The sequence below is a fragment of the Varanus komodoensis genome, unplaced genomic scaffold, assembly GCF_004798865.1.
Source record: "Varanus komodoensis strain SLA01 unplaced genomic scaffold, ASM479886v1 scaffold84, whole genome shotgun sequence".
NCBI lineage: Eukaryota > Metazoa > Chordata > Lepidosauria > Squamata > Varanidae > Varanus > Varanus komodoensis.
Genome location: NW_025336531.1, coordinates 662399 through 676597, shown reverse-complemented (window position 1 = coordinate 676597; position 14199 = coordinate 662399). Strand labels below are relative to the sequence as shown.

General features: G+C 46.1%; 1 protein-coding gene across 5 annotated transcripts in view; it reads right to left on the bottom strand.

The window, feature by feature from the left end:
• BAHCC1 (BAH domain and coiled-coil containing 1) overlaps positions 1–14199 on the bottom strand; it is a 93627-nt gene that overhangs the window by 36862 nt on the left and 42566 nt on the right. For 2 of the 5 annotated variants that reach the window (XM_044456435.1, XM_044456436.1), the window contains exons 2-3: positions 4554–4733; positions 644–766 (exon numbers count right to left, since the gene is read on the bottom strand). In XM_044456435.1, coding sequence (XP_044312370.1) covers positions 644–766; positions 4554–4733 — 303 coding nt within the window. Of the gene's footprint in view, positions 1–643; positions 767–2646; positions 2765–4553; positions 4734–14199 lie in introns of those variants that run through there. The other 3 variants (XM_044456437.1, XM_044456440.1, XM_044456439.1) reach the window with 3 other exon arrangements.

Genomic DNA, 14199 nt, shown 5'->3' with positions numbered 1-14199 from the left:
GAAGTATTCCAATATGAATTTCTACATACTATTTATATCACAATAAATGTGATTTTTGTTTTGCTCAAATATTTCAGGGCAAATGCTTATAGGGAACTGGGTCAAAACAATGAACATGGGACATTTTCTTCAAAAACTTCACTGTTTACTAAATACAAATGAAATAAAAATGTTAAATTAGATCACTTTCATGGGCATCAGAACATTTTCTGATGCAAAGAGAAAAATTTCCAATGCAAACCACTATATGCAAGTTAGCCTAATTTGCACAATAACATTTTCTGGAAAATTTCTCAATTCAAAATGTTCAGGAAAATCCAAATGGCTACATGTGGCTCAAACAATTCTGGGGGTGAATCCCCCTCTGTCTGCATGCTAAAATAGTTCCCGCCACATCTACTTGTCAAGCAGAGACTGAAACAGGTGATTGTCCAGGGGCCACTTGGAAAATGTAATAGTAAGATGGAACTGACATCAGAGAAATTCAGTCACAGATAAATTCTCTTCCTTTTCCCCTCCCCTTTGAACAACTGCTTGCTGAATCTTGATTTTCAATGAGATGCTAATTCCAAGCAGTTTCTCCTGATCATTGAGGACACCCCTATACATGTGTCACACATTTTGACCAAGCTCCAACACTTGCCTTTCTGGCTTTCATAGAAACGGTGTTGGCCATACAGGACATTGCTGTTTCCATGGTGATCCAAGTGGCTCATGGGAAGAAAAGTGGATGCTAAGCTCCCAGAGAACCTCGGGTAACCTGGAGCTAAAACAAGAGGCAGTGAAGAATGAAATGCTAGTGTCACAACAACATTGCAGTAGTCATGAAGCCAGGTCACTGGCTGGGCCCTTACTCCAATTTGTCTCTATGGATAAGTCAACATAATTTTGTTGGGAGTGGAGTCAAAGCACTTTGCTGGGTCAGATTTTTGCTACAGCCATACTGATACATCCACTTTGGGGAAATTAGGGGGTTTCAAGCAGCAGGGGATCAGGAGGTGAGCGGGGAGGTAGTTCACACACTTGTTGGCACCACAACAGTGAAATCCTCTGGTGGTGGCTTGACAGAAGAAACTCCCAGAGGGAGACTGCAAAAGACAGAAGCAAGGCTTGTGTGAGGGAAGGGGGAGATTCAGAGGAACCGAACACCCCACTGCCCCATGAGCACTAGAGGATTCTGATGGACATGGGTTTGCTGAATATTCCACAAAGCTTACCAAGGATGTCTTAAATATTAGATCCACATTTTGGTGTGGGGGGGGAACAAACAAATTGGTTGCTACATAATGGGGACACTGCCCCAAAGGGAAATGGTCCAGAAATTTAATGAGGCTGGAATGTACTCTTGTGGAAAAATAAATACTCCAGCATGAATCCAAATTCTTCACCAAGGTGACTAAAACTCTGCAAGCCAAATAAAAAATTTAGATCACATGTGCATGGATTTGCAATAACTTATTCTGATTCAAGGCTTCAGCTTTGCAAAGATCTTTTAACAATGTTTTGGAGGGGGCTGAGGAAATGAATAGAGAGAATAGGTTAACTGGGATTGATATGCATGTGAGCAATGAATACCATGAGGGAAGAACCAGGAGCAGAAGCAGAGACCAAGACTCACATCCTGAACACTGCGAGTAAGTCTCTGAATTCCAGTCTGATGTTCTCTGCAATCATACAGGCTAGAAATGTCATTTCTTTAAAATATTAAAATGAAAGCCAAGATGCTGAATAACCTGACGCTATCATATACCTGATCTCTTGCCTGTGCAGCACTACCAGATAGGTATGAGATCTACACAGCCATTGACTTTACAACCTTTAGTAGGATTGTATCTTCCTGGCTTCCTGCCAGTCTGTGTGTGGGTCAAGTGTCAAATGCCGCCACCAGGGATTTTACTGGGAGGAAGGCAGTGGGGAATCAAGCACTTTGATGGCTATGCCAAGGCAAGCATTACCAAAACCACCAAGTTGGTGTCAGTGCCTACTAGCTCCAGGGTTTTGTTTTGGGTGCTAAAGCTGAGGGGTTCAGTTCCCAACTCTTCCAGATACAAACTTCCTGCCTGAGTTAAGGTAAGAACTTCATCTATAAATGCAAGTCAGTCTTGGTGTCCTCCTTTGTAAAATTACTGACTCACTTAAGTAATACTCTAAATACCATAGAAGCAGTATGCATTAAATGGGGGAGAGGAAAAACACCACCAAAACTAAATAAAAATAAATAATGCTGTACTGTTTAAACAATTGAAGTGCCTCTTGCTAGAGCATCAAGGAAAATATTTTAAACTAAAGACTTTGGAAAAAAGGAGGGGATAATATTGCCATGATTAACTTAACCGGTAAGATTTAAACAAATATAATTTCCCTCAGAAAACATGAATTTAATTTGGTGATTATGTGAATTGAGGAGAGGATACTATCATTTCTTAAAGGATGTTGAACTATATTGATAGGTATATAGTTGCCCTCCTAATATAATACAATGCCTAAAAGTAGGAAAGGAAAATACTTTGCATATCAAAAACAAATATATAAATATATTTGCCCTGTATGGAGGACTAATAATAGCTAGAACTAGCCTACATAATCCTGACTGACATCTCCTCAGACATGGCACATAAGTGAATCCAAAGAAAATATTTTCCATACCCCTCACATCTGTGACTCAGAACTTCCCAGGCCAGAACCTGAGCAGGGGCAAAAAGCACCTGAGTCTCGGCCAAGTCGCAAAATTCCCCTCTCGCTCCCCTCTCGCCATCTTCCCTATTGTCCATTTGGTTCCTCCGCGCCTCTTTGCAGCAGCAGCAGCAGCAGCAGCAGGAGCAGGAGCAGGAGGAGGCGGCCAGCCCTCCCCGTGTCTGCCCAACTAATCTCCCTAGTCAGCCGCACACCAGCCTTTCCAGCCGTGCTCCCCCCGCCCCGACAGGCCGCCCGTCAGCGTGATGCCGGCAGCATCGCGTGTACCCCGCCCCCAGCAGCCCGGCGTGCCGGAAGCCAGCTGGCAGCCGTTCAAACTAGCGGTCGGCTGCTTGCCAGGGCACGGTGCCAGCAGCACCTTGCCGCTCACACTTTAACTTTCTGCATCTCGCGCGGAGAGGAGGGAGGCGGGCGGGCACGCTGGCGGGGAAAGGCCCGGAAAAGGCTCGGGGAGCGCGCGCGGAGGAGCACGGCCAGCGAGTCGGCGCGGGCGGCGGGGTGGGGGGCCGGGCCGGGCCACGCGGCCAGCCTCCCCGCGGCGCTGCCGCGATGGGATCGTAGGGGGTGTGCAGGGGCTGCGCTTCGGGAGCCCGCGGGCGAGAGGGGGGGCTCTCCGGGGGCCACGATGCAAAACACCGGCAGGCCTTTCATTTCCACGGATCAACTCAGACTAGCATGAGAGGCGAAAGGGCATTGGCTGTGAGGGGTGTTCAGGGCCAGAACAGCAGTGAGTGAGGGGCAGTGATGGAGCTGAGGAGGGGGAACCTCCCAGCTCTCTAGAATGGGTCAGGCACGTGGCAGGCGCCTTACCCAAACTCTTCGCCAAAAGATCTCGTCTTTAAAAAAAAAAGAACGAAAAAGCAGGAAGGCTGCTGGGCAAAAGGGTACCTTAGTAGGGGAATACCCATTCTTTGCTTGTGCTTAGCCTGTCAACCTTTTTCTCCAACATCTTGCCTGCACAGAAAAGGAAAACATCCCCACCTCTGTGCTACATGAAGTAGAACAGTTTAAACAGGAACAGTGTCTGGTTTTGTGGCCAGAGGTTGGTGAAAATGGCGGTGGGGGGATGGAATTGTAGAGATGCACCTGAATATCTCCAAGTAGCCAATATCCTCAGAGAAGGCAACCAAAATTTAAAGCAGTTGGGGCTTGTTATCCCTCTCCTCTATGCTTCCTGAGAACAGGGGCAGAGCAATATGACATTAAGCTCAACATTTATGAAGCAAGGTTTCTGACCGGTTACCTCCTTTCACAAGGAAAGGAATCTCCTTAGGCAGGATTATTGTTTAATCTAAATAAAATTTTTGTTTGGATTCTGGTACCTGGCACAGAATTTAAAGGATCTCAGTTGACTTTTTTAGAAATCATTTTTCTAGTCCTCATGGTTGTCACGATAAATATGAAGTTGGTTAGGCAGTCTCTACAAAAGGTTCCAGTGTCCCAAGAGATGGAGCTTTTCAACTCTGTGTGCCTACCTGACCCTACTTAATTAAGTTCTCCTTAGCTATAAATCTCTGCTCACCTTTACCCATTCATCAGGGGTTGGGCAACTTGTGGCTCTCCAGATGCTTTGGCCTACAACTCCCATCAGCCCTAGCCTGAAAGGTGATAGAAAATGTGGGCATAAACATCCAGGAGGCCACAAGTTATCCACCTTTGCCATGTATAATTTCAGGCCATTAGAAAACTTTACAGTTTTTGAAAATTTAGTCTCTCACACAGAACACAGACAGGCCCGGCAAGTAGGTTCACAAGAGTTCTGGAGCACAGTTCCCTCTTTTCCACAGAATCCCCTGTACATTCAGCATCTCCCCTCCCCACCCCCAGGCAAGAAGAGTGCTTCCACCAACCCTCTTTACCTTCATGGGAGTGTGAAAACCAAATCTGGGAGGTGCCAGAGTGGGGGCCACGGAAGGCTGGTTCAGATGGGGATGATGCTGGGCCTGTGGGGTGTGGGGGTGCTGCTGAGCCCAAGCTGCTGCTCAGAAAGCTGCCCATAAAGGACGAGGCAGGTGCGTTTCCCATCAACCCGCTTCCTGCTAGGTGCACGACAGACAGAGAGAGAGGGAGGGAAGGAGAGAGAAGAGTGTCAACAAACAGATGGACAGTGTGAAGTTCAGCAACCTCTCCACAATGGTGAACACTCCGTTAATTAGTGAGGTGTTATCCTGTCCAATGCATTACTTTGCAAATAAAATACATAAACATTAATCTGGAAGCAAAATGTGTATAATAACACCATACATGTGCTTTGTTGAAACTCTACCTAAATGCAATCTAATAAAAAGCCTAATTCATTAGAATGTTTGTCATAGACACCAGACTTGCAGAAAGAACACACTTTTAGCAGATGCATGGCCCACCTATATGCTTTCACACACAGTATCTGGATGCATAAAAAGTTCCCCACTTGATCTGGAAGCTCTGATGGGTACATATTAGCTCCCTGCTTCCATCAGGGAAGAAGCTGGCATTCATGCGAACATCCATGGAAGACCTCTGGAAACCATACCTGGATATTTCTTCTGAGTGTGGCACTATTTGCTACAAATACAGCAATATACATATATACACCGATCAGGAAACAAAGGATTGTGAGTATATGTGTCACTGGGCTTTGAAACCTGGTGGTAACTGGCACGCATACAGAACCCTTTGGTATATAAGTCTGTGACCTTGTCAGCACTCATGCATCAGCTCAACACCAGCAGCTTCAACACCAATGTACAAGCCCTGGAGGGTGAACAAACAAGAACAACTCACACGCAGCATATTGAGCTACTCTGCTTCCATGTCCAGTACTAACCATTGGGAAATTCAAGCAAAGCAAGGATATATTCAGAAATTACAAATATGGTGTAAACCTAAACACAGAAACTATAAAATCAGAATATAGAAACACTATACTACATGCATGTATTAGAAAAATGGAGGAACCCCCTCTTTTAATATTTCAAATGAGTAAAATCTATGGCGATAAAGTTTCTGGCTTTGCTCATAAACAATTGAGCCTTCAGATTTCTGGGCAAGCAGCCCCTGCTGTGGGTCACACATCCTGACCCCATTTTGCCGGCACAGCAAACCTTAATGCAGCACCTGTCTTTTCTCACACTGACTAGATATGTGAGAGCTGCCTCTGAGAAGACAGTGGAGAAGCAACATAAGCACCAGCACTGCTCATGCAAGTCTGTAGTCATATGCAAAGTTTAATATAGGAACAGAATACCTGTGGATCTGCTTTTTCCTTCACTGAATGTAGTTCATGCAGTCTAATGCATTCCCATATTGCATTGCTCATTCGGGTAGATAGTTTGTCTAAGAATTATTTTGCATAGCTCATCCTCCAATTTACTATTGGAAGTTTCTGTAGAATAGTGTCTCCCAATGTAGGGTTACCATGTGACTCTCTTGTCTGTTGGTCATCAATGCTGCGTGATGACAAGTGACTGCCTTGCACAATAATACCAGATAGATGGCTGCTAAAGAGATGGCCACTGTGATAGCCTTGATGGAGGCAGGACATTCCTTGTTCTAAGTGCACCGGACCGCCCCCCCTTGCACGTTCCCCACTTCCAAGTCACCATATGAGGTTAGGCCTAGCAAGGCCTAAATCTACCAAAATGTGCCACTATGAATGAGCAGCCTGTTACCTCTTTTCCTGCACAGTTTCTATGCCTCTAGCAACAGAATGAACGGATATTCAAGGCTATCTCCACACTGAGCGAAGTATCACCTGCTGAATCTCTGCCTGTCACATGGGTGTTAAAAGTATATGATCCTATTGGGGGCGGGGAGGGCGGCTATGTGAGTGATTTGCTGGACCTGCAAAAAGCATGGTGTGCTATCTATGGGCAATGGGCCTGGACTTTAGTCATTATTCCTAGGTATTTGACGTGGGCGAGTGCCTGGTGAGGCATCCAGCCAAGAAGCAGGAAGTGCTCCTCACTTTAAGCCAGCCCACGCTCTCTGGCTAATCCCTTTGGGATGCCTTAGCGATGAGTATGGGGATGTGGTTACAAGGGCAGGGCCAAGGCCACTCCCCACAGCTGGGGTCAGGGTGAGAGTTTGGGCACTGGCAAGGGAAGTCCCTTCCGGACATTTTGAAGGGGTTAAGTCAGATCTAAGAGTGGGGAAAGTATTCGGACTGGAGCTTTGAGAACCTGGGAGGCAAGGCTTGCCTATAAGCTAAGTACAGATTGGTGAGGACTAAGGTGATCATTATAGAGCTGCTAAATCCAGATCTGCCTTAAAAGTGCCAACCAGGAACCCAGCCTTCCTACCTGAAAGGGCGTTTTGTTCTGAGGCCTTCTCAGGGCTTAGAAGAAAGAAAACAGAACTCTCACGTTCCCAGGAGATCTGGCTCATGTGTTGCCAGAATTCCCCACTGCTACCCATTCCATTATCCACCCTATAATTCCAACATTCAGTTGACATATGAAGCAGCCTCAATGGCTTTTGCCCCTATACCAGATTGTTGTCCCTATAAACAGTACTGGCTCCAGATTTTGGAAAGACATCCTCAGCAGAAGCCCTCCCTCACTGAGCATCCCAGTTGCACCAACTGCTCTTTCTCCTCGTCTTCCTTTTTGTCATTAGGACCAGTGGCTTGCTTGGCAGGCATCAGCCAGTGAGCAAGCAGGCTGGGGCACCCGCTCCCCCTCCCTCTCCCCCTCCTCCCCCTCCCACCATGGCCTTCTGGGTAGAGCAAGAGGCAGGTGAACAAGGAGGCTGCACCGGTGAAGAGGAGGAGCAAGTCTGGGGGATGCCTGTCATTGGGGCACCGCTTTGGTCCTTGACAGATGTCCAGCCGTGCCTGTAAGACATGCCACCCCTCCCAAAGTCATTTTGTGTCATGCACACACACACGCTTCAGTCCCTCCCAGACCCATTGCCTGCACCTACCCTCCAAATCCCTTTTTGTCTAATAGCATAAAGCTTGTCAAAATGTCCCACGTGGCTTGGCTTACTTGCAAACAGCTTGCATAAAGAAAGGAGAGCCAATGCTGCTAAAATCATAGAGTCATATCTGCAAATTCCTGCTTCAAATCCTGACTCGGCCGCTCATCGGGTGGCTTTGGACAAGTCATTCCCCTTGAATTCCCCTTTTTGCTGCTACGAGTTTGGCAGAAATAATGATAGAAACCATTTAAACAATGAGCGATTTTTAAATATGCTTTCGAAAAAAAATGTTAAGAAATGGTAGTTTTTGCTTGTACCGGTCCCCTCTGCCCCACCAATTTTTTCCAGGCTTTGTGAATGCCTCTTGTGTGGTGTTTATTTTGATATCTGCAGAGGGCATTGCTGGGCGATATAGTTGTTATTTGGGGAAAGCTTCTTAAGGTCAGCAGACATATATTGCCCAGCATGTGGAAAGGTTTATATATCTAAATAAACCACCCTGAAAATAAGCTATGGTGGGTTGGTTGCTGAATTGCTAACCTGTGATCAGATGTTCTGTGGTTTGCTGTGGCTTGTTTTCCCCTTAGTCCTCCTGTGTACTCCTGGCATGTATCCTGTGGACCTTTGCAGCTTAGCTTCAGCAGTCTGCTCTGCTCCTCCACTGAGTGGAAATGCACTCATTAGCACCATGAAGTTTATTTTGTAACTTTTTGCACCTTTAGTGAGATGTGCACATATTTAGCATTTTTTCTTTTGCACCTTTGGGCCGACAAATTTAATTTATTTAAACTTTTGGGGAGATCTGTGCAAATTTGCCAAAGCACATTAACAGAAGTTTCATTTGTTTAGTCTGTATAGCTTCTTAAAATTAGGTTTGGTGCTGGACTGTTCCAATGGATTGCTATATCCTTTGAAAGCATGAAAAGATAGGGTAAAAGTCTTTTCAGCAGCAGAGTCACTTGTACATTCTGTGAAGTTTGAGTGGGATGCAGGTAGGCAGAAGAGAGCTAGTTAAGCACATTTAAATATAGCCCCAAATAGCGGAGAGACAATACAATTACTACTGGAGATCAGGTCCCTAGTGCCTTCCTCCCACCCTACTCAGTTCAGTGATCTGGTTTGCACCATGGCCTTGCTTGTTTCAGGATGGCTTGCCATGATGTCTTAACATGGTGCCATTTCCTTTGCAGGGTTTTTTAGTGGTTCCAAGCCACCCAGAGGACACACTGCTTCTTGTTGGGTTCTTTAAGGGGGATTGTTTGCAGAGTGGCTTGTTGTAATGTCTAAACCCAGCACAATGTGGCGTGTCTGGAAGACCTATAGAGTGAGCTGGCAAGAAATGCAAAAAACCTGGTTGCTCCTCATAGTTTCAGTAATGATGTGTCTTTTCCATTATGTCTTGGAATGCACTAGTCAATTCACGTCTCCACTTTGTTGTCTCCCTAGACAGAGGCAGCTTTTTCCCACCCGCTCCACAGAGATTTGCTTATATTTAGCTTTTCTCTCACCTTTGGAGAAACACAAAGTTCTTTTACCTTGTGCCTTAGTATTGATCTGTGGCATAGTGATAATGACTGAGAGTTGACTGAGATGCGATTTGCTTATTATTATTTTAATGCCTGTTGCTTCTTTATTTCCTTCCTTATACATCTGCATGCATATGGGCCAGATGCCCCTATGGAGATCTGACAGCTTTCCATTCATCCCCTCAAATGGAGGCGATATCAATCCAGCTGATAAGCACTTGATCCTGGAATGTTGGCACCCCATTGGGCTGCCTAGTATGTTTCTATGGTTCTATAGTAAGCTATATATGGAATTGAAATCGACTTTCCACACTTGGGGAGGGGAGGTATAGTCTGTACATCCTGTTATGTTTCATCCACATGTGTGGGCATGGCATAGCAACACAGGTGAAGAAGGTGTGATTCTGAGCATGTCGTTTTCTATCCTTTTTAAAATTCGTTCTTGACTTTGTACTTTTGTATACTTAGGAACTAGTTTGTGATCATTTTCACAGCAGTTGGGTTATTGTTGTGTAAGAAGCATACGGAGAGTTAAATCCTATGCAACTCAATGGGCTATACTTAGAAACAGACTACTATAAAATTGCACTGTAAAAAGTTATTTAGCACAAAGTAAAATACCCCTCCACCGCTCCAGATTGGGAAAGGGTTAAAATAGCACCCAGCAGAAAAGTAGCATTTAAAAAACACATTTTTAATGTTTGTGCACTGAGATGCTTTTCCATTTAAGCACTGTTGTGCATATATGCATGGCAACAGGTTCACTTGCCTGTGACGTGGCTGCACATGTCAAAGCCATGTTTTTTCAAAAGTGGGAAAGTATCACTAAGGTTATCTATACCTGTGGAGATTACACACCTATTCTGCCCTTTCCCAACAAACTTGTGGAGGAGTGTGTTGTGTTCTAAAACGAGACGCAAGAGAACACAGGAGTTATTGGATTGATACCATAATTTGATGACAATATGGATGCTCCATACAAGGTGAATGAATGAAGTGTGGCTCCTCCAGCATGAACTGGAGGGAGGTCCTTCCAGAAGTACCTTTAGAGGAGCTCATAACTCCAGTCATCAGCCCCAGACTTTCTTCATCTCGGAGCTAAAGAAGGGTAGGACCTAATGCCAATAGGTGCACAAGACTATACATACCAACCCTACATGGGCTTCAAGCAAACCTATAGGGCAGTACGAGGCACCCATACTTAGCTCAGGCCCTCCTTCCTGGCTGTCCTATCAGGCCAACAAGCGGTGCGGCCTCCGTCCCGCAGCATGTGTTGTACCATCCTCCTCTTCAAAAAGCTGCCTTCCTTGCCATCGTAGCGTCGGATCAGGGAGCCAATGGCCATGTAGCCCCCAGGGCTCCACCAGCTCGGCCCCATCGCAGTCTGGGACCACACAGTGCTCCACGGCTCACCACTCCCCTCCTCAGTGCCATTTGAGGCAGCTGCAGCTGCTACTTTTTCCTGCTCCCTGCCTCCAGCTGCGTCTATATGGGTAGTCCTTCCAGGCCTCGGATGGCTGGGGCTGCGTAGCTGAAAATAAACCTCCCCCTTCCATCAGGACCTGCAAATCCTGATGCCATCTTGGGGCAAAACAGTTGCCCTTTCAGGCAGAGCTGCCAAGGAGACCAGATAAATAGGAGAGAGAAGAACAGTTGAGCTGGCATGGGGCAGTTCCTGTTTCCAGAGCAGGCCTATTTGAGAAGCCATGGTGCAGGCTCTTGGCGCTCGTCTCCCTGAGAACAGAGCCCCCTGCCTCGGCTCTCTCACGCTTGCCAGCATTTCCCAGCCTGTGAGTCACAAACTGCTGGCAGCTGCTGCTCCCCTGACTCTGCAGCTGATCAGCCCTTCGCCAGCTTCCCACCCCCTCCTGAAACAGCATCCCGGCTAGACCTCTCGCACTCGCCTCGTAGCTCCTGGCTCCCATGGACTGGGAATCCAGCACTGGGCCATTCCCTCCTCCCAGTCTATCTGAGCCACAGCTGAAAGAAAAAAGAAGGCAGACACGACTTCCGAGGCACAATGGCCTAAGACAGCTTTGCTCAGCCCTGTGTAGCTGGCTGGGGCAACGCCAGGAGATGTAATGAAGCACATCTGGAAAGTACCAGGTTGGGGAAGGCTGCCCTAAGGAAGGACTGCGGCTGGATATATTCTTTACCCTTGAAGAAGGGACAGTCCAGACCATGTGGGGCTTTTTTTATTACCTCAAACATTTTGAGGCTTCATCTCCTAATCTGCTCACCTGTGGTTTTGATGCTGTCCTCTTGTTTTCCTGCTTAGTAACTCAAGCAAACAGCAATTCACAACTCTGTTGCCCCTATTAGAGCAACTAGTAACTACTCTAATAGGAAAAGCCACATCTGATAAAATTCCCCTTTCTGTGCAGCTTTAAACAGTTCCAGGGGCTGGCGGGGGCTGGCAACGCTGCTCATGCAGATGGTTTCCAATTACTTTGCTGGCCTCTTCTTGTGTGCTTTTAACTTCTTGATCTGCAGATATTAATTAGCAAGTAAGAATGAAAGCCTTGCATTCACCAACTGCTTTCTATAGATCAAGTTGCTATTAAAGTCACAAAAGTGAGCCAGGTGGGGTACTTTTCCTGCTCAGTTAGCAAACCTTACAGCAGTACAACATACGCACATATGTAAGTGTGCATGTCAGAGTGAGTGGGGCAGAGATGGACTGAGATCCTCTCCCAGATGGCAGGATAGCTTTCAAAGAAGGGGGAAATCCTGATCATTGGGCCTGCTGAGTTTGAGTCCTGACGACACTTGTCCCATTTCTGTTGCATTCCCTCCCCTCCCCACGTGCTCTGGAATTCAGTACTTTAAAAAGTGCTGTAAGAGTCAATTAACTAAGTAGGAAGTTCCATATGCAGAGGCCTTTGACTGTAAAGTTTGCCAGTACTGAATAGAATTCCAGGTTCAATCCCACTAAATTCTTGAAATTCAGTTTGCTTTATGTAATGGTTCATTACGAGACGTGGATAGGAGAGGAAGAAAAAAACACATCTAGGAGAGGAACACTCACTTAACGATACAAGAAAGGCTGAAAGAGCAACCATTTCCCATGTTTTTCCATTGCTTCAAGCTCTCTTGTGGTTTCAGTAGACCAGCACACTCTGAGTTCCCCTCCACAGGGGTTTTTCACTCCTCTCTGGTCATTGGAAGCCAGGAAAACTAATAATCTAGATCCTAATAAAATCCTTATAGAGGGAGATGGGATCCAAATGTCTTAGCAAGCAAACCATTAGGACTGGGAGAAATGCCATCCAACACTGTCTGTGGAAAAACTGGGTTGTGCTGTTTTCCCAGCCATTCAATAAGTGGCAGGAAATGGGAATTTCCACCTTAAGAAAGAAAACCTAAAAATCTTCCCCCCTTTTACCACTGGGCAGGAATTACCATAAACTCATTCATGATGTCAGAGTATGGAGACAAGGGAGGGTGAGGGACTATTTCCTTCCTCCCCATGTGTGTGAATACAAGCTGGAAGGCACAGAGTTCTTCAGCTAAGAGCATCCTAGAAGGAAGTGCAGCTCTCCCTTTTTTATTCAAAAGTAAGTGCAGGAAACTGATCTGAATCATGGCCCCGCTGTGGTGTTGTATGGTCGGGGTTGATGCCCTTGCCCCCTGCTGCTGTCCCAGTCTGCAGGTAGAGAACCTGCCTGCAGTTTTACATTTCCCCAAAGATGCCAATGTGTTTGTTATTTATGCATTTATTCATTCAAATTGTTCTCCATTTTTCCACCAAGAAAATAGTACTCAGAGGTCATCAACTGTAAACTTTGAAAAAAAGTTTAAAATACCAATCAAATATATGACACACACAACCAACAACAACATTACAGAATGAAAGCAGTATGCAACCCAACAGACTATCATTCACCACTGGCATACAGTTTTTTGGACAATATCAGCTGCAGTTGCAGGCCGCCTGCTTTTGACTGAGACCATGCAGGTAAGGGGCAAGGGGCGATGGCCTCCCCACCCTCCCATTACTATTACATTCGGATTCCTGCGCTTCCTTTCATTAAAAGCAAGCAAGCAAGCAAGCAAGCATTTTAAAAAGACACGACTGCTTTAAAGTAACCCATGTTTGTTTTTACCCCTGGACGTATTGGTTGTGGTTCATTAATGACAAGGAAAAACCACTACCACTTTGTACAAATTCAGTGGCATTCTTTTCTTCTTTAATTATTTATGAAATGCACATATTACATATATTTATTTATTGTGTGCACTCTGCTCTTACACAAGGCTTCCAATGATCTCCCTTCCAGACCGCTGAACGAGTTTATTCCTGCTTAACTTTAAAATGCAGCCACAATCTGGTGTTCCCAGCCTGTTCACTGGGCTTCACTGGAACACATTTTTCTTGGCTTTGCATGTTCCAGAGCTGAGTTCTGACACTGAAAACAGGTCTTGGAAAGTAAGCACTCATCCTGGCAATTATCAGCCACTTTGCTCAAAGCCAACTTTCAAATGCACCAAATTACTTCAACAGTCAGCAACTCTCCCTCTCCTTGCCTCTCCTCCTTACTGAGAATATCCTGAGGTGTAGCATGACTCTCCGGGGCAGACAGTGCAGAAAGGCCTTTAGCCGCATGATGCCAATGGGTGCGCACCAGAAAGGGTCAAATGATAGTGGATGTGGCACTCAGCTCAGCTGTAAGAGGAAGTTCAACTTCAGTTTGGAAGGGTCAGAAAGGATTTCAGCACTGCTGCCTGATTTTGACATGTGACCGATTTCTACTTGCCAGGCACAAAAGTACTGCATTTTTTAAAGCTTCTGCCACCCCCATTCCCGTGTGGAATGAAGCTCCTCCTGGACAGACAAGACTTCACTAATCACAAATGGTTGCAAGCTCTTCTGATCCTGGAGATTCACGGCATTTCTACTGAATGGAAAGGTGTGCAGCCAATAGAACGCTACCGAGTGCCAGTCCACAGGCTATGCTGTGTGCAGCCCAGTGGAATGAAGTGCCTGCTGGCTGGGCACTGCTTGGCAGCACAGACCTGCCAATCCCATCCGAGTGGGGAGCAATACGCCCTCTCCCTACGCAGAAGGTGTTTCGGGCAG